At 36.3% G+C, this 15,046-nt stretch overlaps 2 protein-coding genes across 11 annotated transcripts; one reads left to right on the top strand and one right to left on the bottom strand.

Moving 5' to 3' along the window:
• Nucleotides 1–849: 849 nt before the first annotated feature.
• On the bottom strand, nt 850–3,121 carry LOC122307202 (zinc finger A20 and AN1 domain-containing stress-associated protein 6-like). Of its 10 annotated transcripts, none has more exons than XM_043119910.1 (3): nt 2,852–3,009; nt 2,619–2,686; nt 1,660–2,534 (listed from the first exon to the last, which is right to left on the bottom strand). In XM_043119910.1, the coding sequence occupies exon 3, from the start codon at nt 2,403–2,405 to the stop codon at nt 1,920–1,922; it is 486 nt and encodes a 161-aa protein (XP_042975844.1). In that variant the 5' UTR covers nt 2,406–2,534; nt 2,619–2,686; nt 2,852–3,009; the 3' UTR covers nt 1,660–1,919. The 10 variants fall into 10 exon arrangements, 9 of the variants coding, with proteins under 9 accessions (XP_042975844.1, XP_042975850.1, XP_042975852.1 ...); XM_043119916.1 differs by having other exon boundaries at nt 1,660–2,504; XM_043119918.1 differs by having other exon boundaries at nt 1,660–2,460.
• Nucleotides 3,122–8,256: 5,135 nt separating this feature from the next.
• Nucleotides 8,257–12,450, top strand: LOC122307735 (tRNA:m(4)X modification enzyme TRM13 homolog). The gene is made up of 9 exons (XM_043120806.1): nt 8,257–8,408; nt 8,522–8,584; nt 8,698–9,003; nt 9,081–9,333; nt 9,483–9,540; nt 11,036–11,122; nt 11,264–11,398; nt 11,767–11,905; nt 12,049–12,450. The coding sequence occupies exons 1-9, from the start codon at nt 8,332–8,334 to the stop codon at nt 12,278–12,280; spliced, it is 1,350 nt and encodes a 449-aa protein (XP_042976740.1). The 5' UTR covers nt 8,257–8,331; the 3' UTR covers nt 12,281–12,450.
• Nucleotides 12,451–15,046: the final 2,596 nt, after the last annotated feature.

The following is a 15,046-nucleotide window of genomic DNA, read 5'->3' as shown; positions in this document are numbered from 1 at the left end:
TTCCTCTGCCCAAATGGGGGTTGAAACTGCGGCTCCTCCCTCCCTCCTCTTTTCCGGCCAATGCCATAGCCTCTCTCTCTCTCTCTCTCTCTCTCTCTCTCTCTCTCTCTCTCCTTGTTTTCCATCACACGTAGCACCACTGAAATCAATAGTTTCGGATCTCTCAATTTCGACCGTCACATTTTTATCCCAACCGGTGCCTGAGGGACATGCATCACCACAAATAGTGAAAGTCCTTTGCTAGTGTATTAACGCATCATCTAGTTACTACGTTCTTATGTTCCTGCTTTTTCTAACTGATGATAAAAAAAATGGTCGTGAAAGACCCCTTCAACCAACCCAGACAAACAAGCTACAGCAAATTCCATTTCATTGCGACTTTTAGTCATAATTTAATAGTCTATTTATTAGAGACTATTCTAAAACCCTTTCAAACGACTTCCTCTTAGTGAGAGCCAATTTTTGACTCTAGATTCCTATTTTTTTATTCCATTCATATTGCGTTTGTTTGTTTTGGAATGATTGTTAGGGACTTCCACCACATGCAATCTTGTATCATGTAGCCACATAATTTAACTATGAAATTGCTTGCTTGAAAAAAAATAGGTAAGCTATGGTAACAACTTTGAGACTTGAGATTAAAACCTTTCTATCTGAGGAGCAGGCTGGTGTTGAAATGATGTGCAGGAATTTTCTTATCATTTTACTTTCTTAGTATGACTTGTATGAGGATGTTTTATCATGCCTTCTAGCTCCTTGGCAAACTTTCATGACAGACATAATTGTCTGTCTGCTGATGGGTTTCTATACCTGGAAAGATCTCGGGAAAACCTATCTAAAAGCTGCACAGTTCCGTATGTCTCATTCGATACGATATTGTACCACATTCAAATCCAAGAACTATGTATTTCCCTTTGAAGTGCACTGGTATCCACTAGACTATAGGTTTAAGAAGTGAGTACAAACCCCAGCTGCTTCAATGGAGTTTAGATCACCATTACATGAATGCATCAAGATGACAGATAACAGGCTTAAAATAAATCAGGGAGACGATTGAAGGGTACAGGAAGGTCAGATGTGGCTGTCACTACTGGCCATCGGGAATCAAAGGCTTCCATCAGCCATAGGCAGCATGCCCATTTTTTCTTCTCTTCGATCTATCTCTCAGCCGAATCCCTGAGAGATAAACCATCGAGTAAAGAATCTAAGAGAGGCCACAAGCAATGGAACTCACCATTGCACTTTGCTCGAGGACAGCACCACCGATAGGAGCAAATACCAATGCGAGGGTATCTATGCCTCAATAATCCCATTCCTAACTGGCAACAGATGAAGAAAACGCATAAAAATAAAATACAAGGTAACAAATCCCAGCTGATGAACATAATTATAACACTCTTTAAACGATCCTAGCATTACAGTGCATGCATATTCCTGATTTCAGTTTCGTAAAAATGGCAACTGAGAGTAATTTGGACTTAAAAAAACAAGCATTGTTCTTCTTCAGAAACTGATAGTAACAAGCGGGACAACTGTGTTCATATCTCACAACGATCGTTTTCTAAATAAATATACCACAACATGTTGCCCAACACATGGAGCAAGCACATTATATAAAACAACAATGAAAAACCAATTTGATATGATACTGAGTAAACATCAATAGAAACCAAGATCTATGGCAAATTAATAATTCATAAATAATACAAATGTTTTGCACTAAAGCACTATTATTGGAGACCACAATCAACCAAACTGTACATATCAGACTTTTTTTTTTTTTTTTGATAGTAAATATCAGACATGAATAGCATTCAATAGTAAATCTATTTCCTAATACATCAAAGCACCTGAAAATCATACTTCCTATAGCAAATGACAACCCCTAGACACAACATCCAAAGCAACCACCATAACCATCATATCTTCTCAATCTTGTCGGCCTTCACAACAGGATTCGCCTTCTCAATAGCTTCCTGCCCAGCGATCTTGTAATCGAACAAGCAGTTGTGCTTGTCAGAGTAGCGATGCAGCGAGCAAAATGTCAATCCGCACCGACACTTGAACCCTGTCAGCCCCACCCGCTTCCTACAGAAGCTGCAACGATTTGCAGGTGGCTTCGCAGGGTTCACGGATGAAGCCCCTTCCTCAACTCGACTCTGGTTCACTTCCAAAACCCCTTTAACTTGAGCCTTATCCTCCACGCTTGTTTCATCGCTCACTTTCTTTTGTAAAACTATATTATCGTTCTTCTGTTTCAAAAGAGAGTCTTTATAGCATTTGGAGCAAAGATTATTAGTACTTGCGTTCCCAAAGAATCCACAGTTATTCGTGCAAAGAATGGGCGGGTTCGAGGGCTCAAGGCCCATCTCATCAACCTTCCTTTTTTGTGATTCTTGTTCCATTATAAACCAGCAACAAATTCACCAAAACCCTCCAAATTGCTCCGAATTGTGGATCCTAATCCAATAAATAAACTCCAAATTTAAACAGCCCGTCAAACCCTATTAATGAACCAAGTATTCAAGAGCCAGCTGTTCAGAGTTTTCAACAGGTAGTTAAAAACATAATTGAGCGAGAACCATGTGATTTCAGAGAAAATTCAGATCAGGAATTACCAGATGATTGTCTCGGTGTTCGACTCAGCTGTAGATCGTTCGTGACTGCGGCCCGGAAATCGAAAACCCTAGCAAATCAAGCCCGTGAAACGAGAATACCCATATCGAAAAGCAAGCGATTCGATTAAGATCAAAAGCCATACATAAAGATAGCACTGATGATGATAATACCGAAAGATACACAGTAAAGAGCGAAACGTTTGGGAAGTTTCTAAGATCTCGATTGTACGGACCTGCAAAGACGACTCTGATTTGCTTGTTAGAGAAAGTTTAATCAGAGAGAGAGAGACAGAGACAGAGACAGAGATGGAGAGAGAAGTGAGGGAGTCGTCCGGGTGGTGTTCCAGACGGAACTGAGTTTCGAAGTTTGAAGAAAGATGAAGATGTCGTTGGCAAAAGAGCAGGTTTTAAGGTAGGGCAGTGATTCTGTGTCACGCGCGTCCACCGTGTAGATTTTGCAGAGTCGGATTCACATCGATCACGAGTACAATGCATGTTTGCATCTGTTTTACTTTTGGCGTCTGTCGATCTCAGAGATGCTAAGTACACAAAAAAAAATTATATAAAATAAATTTATAAATTAATATAATTAAAATTTATTAGATTTACTTTATAATAAAAATAATTTTATAATTTAACTTATTATATCAAGTCACATTAGTTTACGAATTTATTTTTATATAATCCCTTTATAACTAAAATATTTTCTTTTGAATTTTATTATAAAAAATGAAACGCACGTTATTGTTCAAGTATCATGAAATCATTTTGAAAAAAAAAATAATAATGAGTGTTAAAGATGTGTCTCACTTCTCCTCTACAACCATTCAACCACGAACTGTTAAGAGACTCCGATGTAATCCACTTAGAAAATTTCGATGCTTAAATTAGTAAATATAGCCAAAGAATTCAGAGTTCAAAAGAGAATTTGATCCTTTATTATCAAGGGTTACCTGATATATATAAGCCCATACACGATGCTTATTTTATTCAGAATTTATCGATATAGATCATCACCCGATATCTTAGATGATCATGTAACCACATTAATTCTCTATCTTTCCGTGAAATATGACGTTGTGCATGTATAACTTCAATATAATTTGGACTCCCTTATCCCCTTTGATCAACTAGGGCTCTCTCCTATGGGCTTTCCTCACTTTGAACTTTTATGATAGAATAGGCCCTCGGTTTAAATAGGCTCTCTAATAGGATTTACATTAAAATAATAATAATAATAATAATAATAATTTTTTAATAGTAAACTCTACTATTTTTTAAAATAATTGTACGATACTTACATACTCCACGATTATATGTAACGTATCTTTTTTATTATCTCTAGTTAAATTCATGTGTTCTTATCTCCCTTTAGCCTCAATATTAATAGATAATGTCACATCATGATGAAAATTAAACGACAATATATTATGTAGAATTTGTAAAACTATTTGTATATAAAATTTCAGCAGTATAGCTATATTAAAATCCTACTCTGGATAAGGTATGTGCTCATATTAAGTTCATTAAACGAGAGATATGGACGTGTTTCATTATAGGACACGAAAAATAAAACAAATACCAAGTTTTAGGTAGCTGTGGACAAAGAGACCTACATTTTATGGGTAACCCTCTCTGTCGTTCTCGTACACTTTTAGAAGGTCAACACCTTGCAAGAATTCAAAAACCAAAACCTTTTAAAAAATATAACTACGCAGCCTATTAAAAACGAATAAATGCGGTAAAAGCTGGATGGCATAGTAGAAGCAACCATAAATCATATATAGGTCAAAGGAAATCTTTACAGTACCATCAACGTACTGGTGGATATAACTAAGGTCTGGATCTTGGGTATGAACTTCCGTTGGAGGAAGTTCTTGCTTGAGGACCCATTCTTCTTATAGGTTTACGTCTGTCTAGAAAAGCATCTTAAGTGTTATGATGTTAGCATTTGAAGTTGAACCATACATCAGAAGAGTCTCATTTTTGGGAGACTTAATCTTAACCTTTGGTTCAAGACTAATACTTAAGACTATAATAGATTCGATAAACTAAAGCCATTCGTCTGCTACATTCAACTATATCAAAATTAGAGGTTTGGATGTTTAAAGTTAAAACAGACAACATATTTTTATCAAATAAATCAACAGTTAAATCAAGATAGCAATTAAAATGAACAGGTCCATCTATCTGAGAAGTTTGCACTACTCCTAAGACACTGTCATCAAACTTTTTAAATCTGCCATCACATAAACATAAGAGAACAAAAGTATTAATACCTTTCCTAATTAATGCCCTTTGGTTGTGTAAGGCAGCTCAAGCAGTTTGGAGTGGCTGCTCAAGAAGGATACAAAAAGGTTCCATCATGGAAGGCCCTTTCTGTATGGTTTTAGTTCATCTATTCTCCACCCTCTCAAAGGAAGAAATGATAGAAATAGCCTATTTACTCAAACTCATTTGGAATAGAAGAAATAAGTGGGTCTTTGAGTCACATTTCTCTTCACCTCAACAAGTCCTCCAATCTGTATCGTCAAGTATAGCAGACTTCCAATTATCTCAACTAGACTTGTAGAAACAGAAGAAGCCTACTCCTGAGGGTGGCTTACCTCCCAAATGGTGCAAACCTCCCCAAGGTTTTTATAAACAAAATTGGGACGCAGCCATTGATAAACTTCGCTGCAAGGTGGGCATAGGGGTGATAATCAGAGACTGGAAAGGGAAGGTCCTTGCCACTTTGAGAGCCACCCATGACCTGTTCCCTGACCCACTCTTGGGTGAAGCTGTAGCTGCTTTGAGAGCCATCTCTCTATGCCTTGAACTGGGAATGTCTTCAAACATTATGCTGGAGGGAGACTCATTGCAGGTAGTTAAGGCAATTAGAGGAAATGATGATAGTTGGAGCCCAGTTGGTTTAATCACCCGCGATGTAAAAAAACTGCTAAAACAGTTTCAATCTTGGTCTATTGAGCATGTTCCTAGGAAGGTTAATTAAGTGGCACATTGCCTAGCAAGGAATGCATTTGATCTCTCTGAGGAGAGCATTCTTGCAGAGGACTATCCTCATTGTATTAAAAACCTTTGTTGATTGAGTAATGAAATATCAGTTACCTTTCTTCAATATATATATATATATATATATAGGTCAAAGGAAATCTTTACAGTACCATCAACGTACAGGTGGATATAACTAAGGTCTGGATCTTAGGTATGAACTTCCGTTGGAGGAAGTTCTTGCTTGAGGACCCATTCTTCTGGTAGGTTTATGTCTTTCCAGAAGAGCATCTTAGGTGTTCTGATTTTAGCATTTGAAGTTGAACCATACATCAGAAGAGTCTCATTTTTGAGAGACTTAATCTTAGCCTTTGGCTCAAGGCTAGTACTTAAGACTCTATAATAGATTCGGTAAACTAAAGCCATTGGTTAGCTACATTCAACCATATCAAAATTAAAGGTCTGAATGTTTAAAGTTAAAACAGACAACATATTTTTATCAAAAAAATCAACAGTTAAATCAAGATAGCAATTAAAATGAACAGGTCCATCTATCTGAGAAGTTTGCACTACTCCTAAGACACTGTCATCAAACTTTTTAAATCTACCATCATGTAAGCATAAGAGAACAAAAACATTAATACCCTTCCTAATTAAAGGTTGGATAGCAACTTGAACTGAAGCAATATGTATAAATTTAAACCTTTTCTTGAAAAGATTTAATCATTTTCTTTTGAAATAAAACACACTGTTCATGTGTTTTGGAAATAGGAAAAGTTTGTTCTATGGTTTTCACCTGGAACGAACTTTTAAACTTTGTTTGAAACCAAGTGTGGGAATAGAGAGAATCAATTTTAATCTTTGGCAAATGTCATTGATCAGTATTATCTAAATCATTATCTGAAATTTTACAATTTTCTTCATTAATAATATCAAGAGGAGTGGGTCGAGAAAACCAATTCTTCGTAAGACCTATGGGTTTTATGTCTTGCGAATAAATCCTGGCAAGTTCAGGTTCTTCAACTTGAAGACCCTGAAAATTTTTTTCAATTAAATTAATTTTCTGAACTAAGGAGTTATCAGACAAGTTATCATCATCCGAATCATTCCAAGCATACACAGAAAATGAATCATTAAAATCAACCCCTGTGTAGTTTCTGTCTATGGTAGAAACAGAGGATTTTTCTTGCTTAACCTGAGCAAGCATTTGATCAATTTTACTCAAAGTACTGGCTATTTCAAGATGGATTTTTGGCCTGTTTTCTGATTATATAATCAAAGGTTTTTCAACCATTTTCAAACTTATTGAAACAGGTTTTTCAACTTTGTCCTCGATACGGTCAAGTTGTTGACCTATTGTATGGAGGGTTTGCTTGACAAAATTATTTTGTTCGATAATCTTTTTTGTTTCAGTCAAAATATTTTTATTCGGACCTAGATCCGAGATTTTGAAAGATGAAACTTTCACTTCTTTTCCTTTAACGTACTGGTGGATATAACTAAGGTATATATAGAGTATATATGATTTATGGTTGCTTCTAGGATTTTGAGTACTTCTTTCATGTGATTAAAATGGAGTAACAAAAGGTAGTACTTCCCCTACTTGTCCTATGCCTCGTGAGGGAGCAATAGAGTCTGACAAAGTGGCACAGAAAAGATCGTATGGTGGCGGGGCACCAACAAGCAATGCCCTTGTCAGTCGAAAGATGACACCTATGTTGAAGGTGAATGAACGTTTAATGATGACAACAATATTGGACAACAACAACATAATTGTTGAGGAGGTTCGGGATTTAAATGTAGGATATGACAGTGAGGAAATTATAGGTTTGTCGTTAGTGCCTTGTGAGGATGAATGTTTAGGGTCGGGAGTGCAGTTGGGAATTGTGTCTAGAGATAATGTTGTTCCCCTAATTTCTCTCCCTCTAATAACCAATATATATATATAGCGAGTTCACCATCGGATTGAGTTTTGCATATGATTAACGAGATTCAACATATTGTGGGGCTTTCATATGGAGGATGTGAAGACCAATTTAAAGCATTACTCACTGCAATTGAGGTAGGCTACTTACTTAAAACCAAATCAAGTTTTAAAAAAAGTAAGGAGTTAAAACATGTTTCTCGAGCAATTAACTATGACGCTAAAGGAGATAACTCAAGTCGAGGGAAGACTAAATGGAGGGCTTTATAAAAACGTTTTCATAGAAGAAGTTTTGGGATGAGTATTAGTCTTAAAGAAAACAATGGGTTGGGGATTAGGAGTTTTATTCTATTCTAATTCGAGTTTAGTGTATTTTAGATAGATTTTTAATTTTTAAGAGCTTTTCGGATCATTAGGAACTCTCTAGTCTGAGCTAAGTGTTGTCTTGTATACATCTAGTGTACTTAGTTACTCATATTAATATATATATAATATCTATTATTTTTACTTACAAAAAAAATTTTAATTCCCTTCGTGGCAAATATGTTTAAGCTCAAAATGCATGCATGAGAACAGCAAACGACTGGAAGAAACTCATGCGAAAGGCTCATTTTGAGCTGTGGGTCAGACGGAACGGTGACGAGCCGCTTGGACCGACTCATGTAATTTACCAACCCCAAGTAACAAGAGCAAACGACACCGTCTGAGATAAACGAAGGAGAAATAGCAAGTTCCAAAACAAAAACTATAAGGTCTCGGAGCTTGCTTGCGGGCCTGCGGCTACTAATTATCACAAGCATGGAGGGGTGCCGCTGCCAGTTCTGGCTGCCGAAGAAGAACAGATTCTGTGCCAACGTCCCTCTCGGCGATTCTTTGTATCTCTCTACATCCGTCAATCTCCATCTCTCCCTCGCAATTATTATGGCCATTCTTTCTTTAATTGTTCAATTTTCCGGTTCTTTTTTACTGAATCAAACTTGTGCTTTAGGTTCTGTGGAAACCACAATCCCAGGTCTGGCCAGTGGATCCCATGCCCAGTAGACCCTTCTCAGTAATTCTTCGTCTTCCCCTTCTTGTTTTCTTTGTCCCTCGCTGGTTTATACTCTCACCGTAAGCATAATTCGATCTTACTTCTTCTGGGGTTCTTTTATGTTCGTATGACAGCTCCGTACTTAAGGATAATCTTCAAGGGCATGTTAAGAGATGCCCATTACTTAAACAAGTTCAATCCTTGACTCTCCAACCCTTCTACCAGAAGGGCATAAATGCTGGCAGAGATGAAAACAGAGAAGATTTGGGCCACGTATCTTCAGAAATGAAGAGAGCTGCTGTTCATGGTATGGGTCTGCCTGAATTTTTTAAATTGATTGAGAAGATTGAATCTGTCCATGGGTTGGTATGTAAGGATATTTGTGACTCCTATAAGATGCCGGAAGCTTGCAATATGTGGATTAAGAGAGAAGTCGATAGGTAAACAAGCTTGCATAAAAGAGTTTTGCTTTGTGGGGTGGGTGTGGTCTCGTTAAAGATTGAGTGGTTGTTCGTAGGAAAATGCCATTTCAGGAGAAACATGTTGTGCAACAGGCATCGATTCTTGGCCACTTGGAAGAATCTGGGGTATTGAAGAATGACGCTGGGAGGAAACAATGCGACTCTGAGGGGTCATATGACGATGGCAAAAATGATGTCTCTGCAGTGGTTGAATTTGGAGCTGGGAGAGGGTACTTGACACAAATGCTTGCCGATTGTTACGGGATCAAAAAGGTTTTTCTAGTTGAGCGAAAGTCATACAAGCTGAAGGTTAGTTGGGTTGGACTTGAAATTGCTTCTTACATTAACGCTGTTATTCGTTACACTTGGTTATGATCTAGTTTGGAGTATGTTCATGTGCTCTTTGAACTTGAGATTTTTCGAATTATTAATTTTATGTTATGCCAATGTTATTCTAGGCTGATCGTTCCTTGCGACAAAAAGAGTGTTTGATATTGGAGCGCTTGAGAATTGACAGTAAGGGTTTTTGGAATCCTTTTGCTTGAAAATCTATACAACACTTCCATTATTAGATCTCTGCTGCATTTACGAGAACTTTGATAAAATTATATGCTAGACTCAATATAACTTCTTTCCATTCTAGTACTTATCCTGAAACATCTGGCCAACGTTTTACATGTATTATTCTAAGGCAAGAACCTCAAATTTCTTTAAAGCTGTATACTTCCTATGTACACGGGCTTTGCCTATTTCATTCATATCAATAAGATTTTCCTCTTACTTGATAAGTAAACAGTAGTATTAATAAGCTGTATACTTTGGGTAGCCCACGTTTCAAGGTTAGGAAATGCAGTACATTATCCTAGATTCCCAGTGGTTTTAGGTTAACTCATGAAAGACGGGTACTTGCTTGAGCAGAAACATGTGTAATGTATATAACACTGGACAATCTGTGGTAAATGTTGTACCCCTAGCTTCTTTTATGCTGATAGTTTTCAGGTTTGATTAGATACACTGCTGAAGAGCTTTGAAGCTTTTGCAGCAATGGTGGTGGTGAAAATGATGGTGCTGACTGTAATATGGTGGCGTTGGTTTGGAGTGGATAGCCTGTATTAGTGAGTGACAACGTTGGGAGTGGCTACCCTCCTACAAGCAACCCTCCCACGTCTTCCAGTTATCAAACAGGAGGATGCCACGCGTATTAAGGCCCATCTAAAAGTCCAAAATCTGCCACATCACTCTCTCTTCCACACTGCAGTCTCACTCTTTTTTCCCTCTAAAAATGGCTGAACACATGATAGTTTAAGCTTCAGATAAAAGAAGATTGCAGTTGGGCCATCCTACATGAAACAATGGAGTCCAGCAATACTGCCAAGATTTAAAAAAAAAAAAAAAACATCTTTTAGACGTTGCAAAACACATTAGCATTATAACAGGAAAATGTTTACAGGACAGGAAAAATAACTGTGGAGCCAAAGCAGTTAGCGGCGAGATTCTTCCGACAACTTTACTGTTGGTGCTATAGTTGGCAATGAAGGTGGTTTTATCTTAGTGATTCTGGTAGCAGATTCCCCTTACCCTGCCACCAGTATTTGCATCTGAAAATTAGTTAAAATGGGCATTATTAAGTTACCGAAGTTAACATTTGATTGGAAAAACATGATTTTCTTTGCTGTCATAGTATTTGATTTATTGCCTAAGTTTCATAAATTTCTGATATCTGTTTGCATCGTTAAGGATTATTAGTTAGATTAATGGTTATTTCCAACTGTTTTTTTTTTTATCTTCAATTAGTTTGGTTTGCTTCCTCCTATGCAGGATGATATCACATTGTATTTACCTGTAAAACATCTTATCAACATAATCTGCTTATGTAGATTTAAGTTCTTATGTAACTTTTATATTACAAAGTGATGGCATTATCTGCTTGCTGGAAGGATGTTATCATCGTTGACGACATAATTTAGTGCAAATTTATATCTTGTTACATTGTGAAATTTAACTGTCACAGTTGAGGATTTAAACTTGAATGCGGTTGAGTCTTTGCGGGGAGTTCCTTACCTGGCCATTGGTAAACATCTCTGTGGGCCTGTCACGGGTAATTGTGCCACTTTTTCAATTTCCATACAACCTTGACTATGAATTTTTTTTTATACAATGACAACATTTTGTGAATAGAGACCATTGATAAAAGATAGTGTTGCTGAATAAGTTCGCCTTATAAACTTTTTGGCTGCAGATTTGACTCTAAGATGTTGTTTTGCTGAACATTCTAGTCCAGATAATGTTGATTCCTGCAGCGGTAATCAAAACCTCAGAGGTCTTGCTGTAGCAACATGTTGCCATCATCTTTGCCAGTGGAAACATTACACAAGTAATCAATTGATTCAGCATTAAAAATATATTCCCTCTGTCACACAATAGATGATGTTTTAAAGTTCGTGTGTTTTTAAAAACAAGCACTTCTGAAAAACCATTTATTTTGACCAAAAAAGATGCATTGAGATTTGAAAAAAAAGGTGGTCCAAATTTGAGAGAAACTACTTCATACTTGATGGTAATACGAGAATTGAAATAGATAAATGCTTTCATTTTTGAAAGTTTCATCTATTTCTGAAAAAAAAAAGTGCTTTCATCTGTTGTGGAACAGAGGGATTATCAATTAGTAGCTGATCATGTTTTTCATTGGTAGATATCTCTTATTATGAGTTGACTAGCTCTGTGACTCTGGCTGCCCTTTAGATAAAAAATATTTATGTACTTTGGGGATCACCAAGGAAGAATTCCATGCAATTACGTGGTTTACAAGCTGGGCAGTGGATGCTGATCATGGTTCGGATCTCCCTGACGTTACTGATGTCCAACTGCATCTAGAATCAATGTAATCATTTTGAACTTATCTTTATGTTGTTACTTTCTTGTATTTTTCTCTTAGGAATTTCAGTGAGAAATTGGATTCCATTTAGGATTTTCATCGTTTTTCTCTTGAGCAATTGGCTTAGTTACTTCTAAATGCTGTGACAGTGAATGGGAGGGAGAATGTAACGGAGATGCAATTGGAGTGGAGGACTTTGTGAGGAATATGAAAGCAATTGAAAGGGCAGCCTTGGGGTTTATGTGCAAGCAGATTATTGACATGGGGAGATTAATGTGGATCAAGGAACGTGGTTTAGAAACACGGCTTGTCAGATATGTCCCGTCTAGCATCTCTCCTGAAAACCATTTACTGATTGCCAGCCATGCTAATCATTTTTGAGATAAGAGTATGGTTTTTCTTCTATTTGAGCTTGGATAATTTCCTTTTAGCTAGAATATAGATATTGTATTTCAATCTCATTCAAGTTTTTAGATTAATGAAGGTTAGAGTTTTGAGATTAGCAATTGCTTGTCAAGTGAATGACATCAATATATGCAATTTCCCATTCATTTCTTCTGTTTGGATTTGCCGAGGGTTATTTCACAATTATAAGTGTAAGACCAACTGGTAACAAAGAAGAAACTGATAAGAGACTTGAGGGTGTGATTTTGCTTTTACGAGAAAACTATAATATAATGCACAGACAGAATTGAAAACAGGGTGCAAAATATGAGGAAAGCATGCATGAAGTTCTCTTGCCGGGAAATAAATGGAAGGAGCCATTCAAGTTAAACTGGGTCTTCATATAAACCTATTTAATTAGTAGTTACTTTCGGACTCTTTCTAGTAGTTGAGGTCTGTACGTGCCTTTTTCTGGCTGGGATATACATACGCACACACACATATATATATATATATATATTGAAGTTCTGTCGTGTGTGAATAGAATCTCACTTCGAATGGTATTAATGAAAGTGAATAAATGATATAATATTATTGAGTCCCAGCACGTCCGTTGAATTTTTGGGTTAAGGTAACAATCTAATGACTTTAAGTACTTTTCAAGCTTTATCCCATATTCTTTTTTTTTTTTTTTTTAATGCCAGTTCATGTTTGTCCTTTTAGCTCTCCCTTCTCTCTAATTTCTCCCAACTTCAACCTACCAGTACCACCAACCTCACTCTCTCCCTCAAGGAAAGGCCCACTTCCTCTTCCTTTCTCCTCCCTCCTCTTTACCATGGTAGTTAGGAGATATATATATATATATATATTTTTTTTAAGTCTTCTATCCTCTTCCACCATTTTTCTTTGTATTTTTACTACTCCTACCTACCTCCACCCATCTCTCCCTTACCTACCATATTCTTTTTAGGTTTACTACCTCAATTTCTTTCTTTTATTTTGTTTTCATCTTTCAATTGTAGGAAAGAAAGAAGTAAGAGAGAAATAGTAGATTAATCCAAACGTTCAAGTATACCACACCAAGTATCATCCCCTCTTTCTATAGCTAGAGGAGAGATAGACATGGTGATAATGCCACAAAAATTGATAGATGATCAGTTCACTTTACATGTAATGAGTTACTATAACTAAAATGCATATTGATTTATTTTTCCAAGATATGATAGAACTCTTATTTTAATACTTTATTAGCAATATTCTTGCATTTATAAGCAAAATACATAAAAGGTTAGGATCAATCATGTTCGATCTACTACCATAAGCCTCCAAATTTTTCATTTCCAAGGCTCTTGATCAGCAAATTCAACATGTACTATTCATGCAGATCCAAATTAACTTTTTCATATTCAAATCCAACCTCTAGCTCTATGTCCTCTAAATCTTGCACAATCTTAGCTCATCTTCCTTATTACTACAATCATAAAATAGATATCTACAACGTCAAAGTTTGCTAGATGTTGTACAAACTCTGTAATCCACCTAGTGGACTGTCGATCTCTTCAAACCTGGTAGATGACGTACGTACATCTATGAAGCAGTTTTTTTTGTTTTTTCCTTAGTAATGAAAACAACCACAAACCCAAAAAAATCATGATCGATTGAGACTATTATATTCTCATGCATGGTCCTATTTTCTCTCCATTTTAATTACCTTCCTTGTCTTTTTCTTTTTCTTTCTCTTTTACATTGATGGGCACCGTTTTGAATATTAATGTTCTGGCGTTGGGACTCCGCCCGACTAGATCTCTTTGATCAGCATCCTGATATTCTGTTTGCTTATTTAAAAAAGGAAAAGAAAAAGAAAAAGAGTGATAAGAAAATCATGATGGTATTCCACATGCTGAATATATATATTTTAATAAACTTTTCACATTCTTGAAATAAAAGAGAACCAAGACTAATAAGCACATAATTATTCATAGCAAAGTTTGACATAATTCCTTGTAGTCTTGACAAAAAGGTTCATGGAATCATAGGTAGTATAGCTCGAAACTTTAAAAATCAACAAAGAATTGAATTTGTCACACCGTTAAAGCTAGATCAGATCGATGATGATATCTTGTAAATTTACACAGCTACTTTTGCTTTATTTCTTTTATTTTTTTTTACCTACCAAAGCATGCTAGTTACAGTGTGAGCAATCCAGAATCACTGTTGCTTGACAGTAAAGCTAGTACCAATGATGTGGATAAAGTACAAGGACCATCTATTCACTGATACCAAACCATGTAAGTTTGGCAGGCAGGCAGGCAAAGTCGTCTCCTGGGCCATGGACGACCTTTTGTTTAGTTCTTTTAGGTCTTCTTTAAGCATGCAGTTTTTTGAAAGGTGATGCTCCTTAGCCCCTCGCTTAGCTCCTCAATAGTACTTTTAGTATATTTTAGTTTTAGTTTTTTCAGTTTTTAGTTTTATTAAATGTTAAAAGAAAATACAAATTTATTGGCAGTAACTTATTTAAACATTTAAAAAAAATATACTAGCGATGACTTTAAGCAATACATAGATTAGCTCCTTAAAATATACGCAAGGCTAGTTCCTTAGGCTCCGTTTGAATGTTAAGTTGAGTTGAGCTGAGTTTTTTTTTTTATAAATAGTAGTGAATTGAGTTGATAGAGCTAGTGAGTTATGTGGAGCCTATTTAAAATAAGTTTAGATGTGTTTAAATGTTAAGAGGAGTTTAATATTATTTATGAGAGGTTGAAA

The sequence above is a fragment of the Carya illinoinensis genome, chromosome 4 (genome assembly GCF_018687715.1).
Source record: "Carya illinoinensis cultivar Pawnee chromosome 4, C.illinoinensisPawnee_v1, whole genome shotgun sequence".
Lineage (NCBI taxonomy): Eukaryota > Viridiplantae > Streptophyta > Magnoliopsida > Fagales > Juglandaceae > Carya > Carya illinoinensis.
This window is presented reverse-complemented; position numbering and strand designations above follow the sequence as displayed.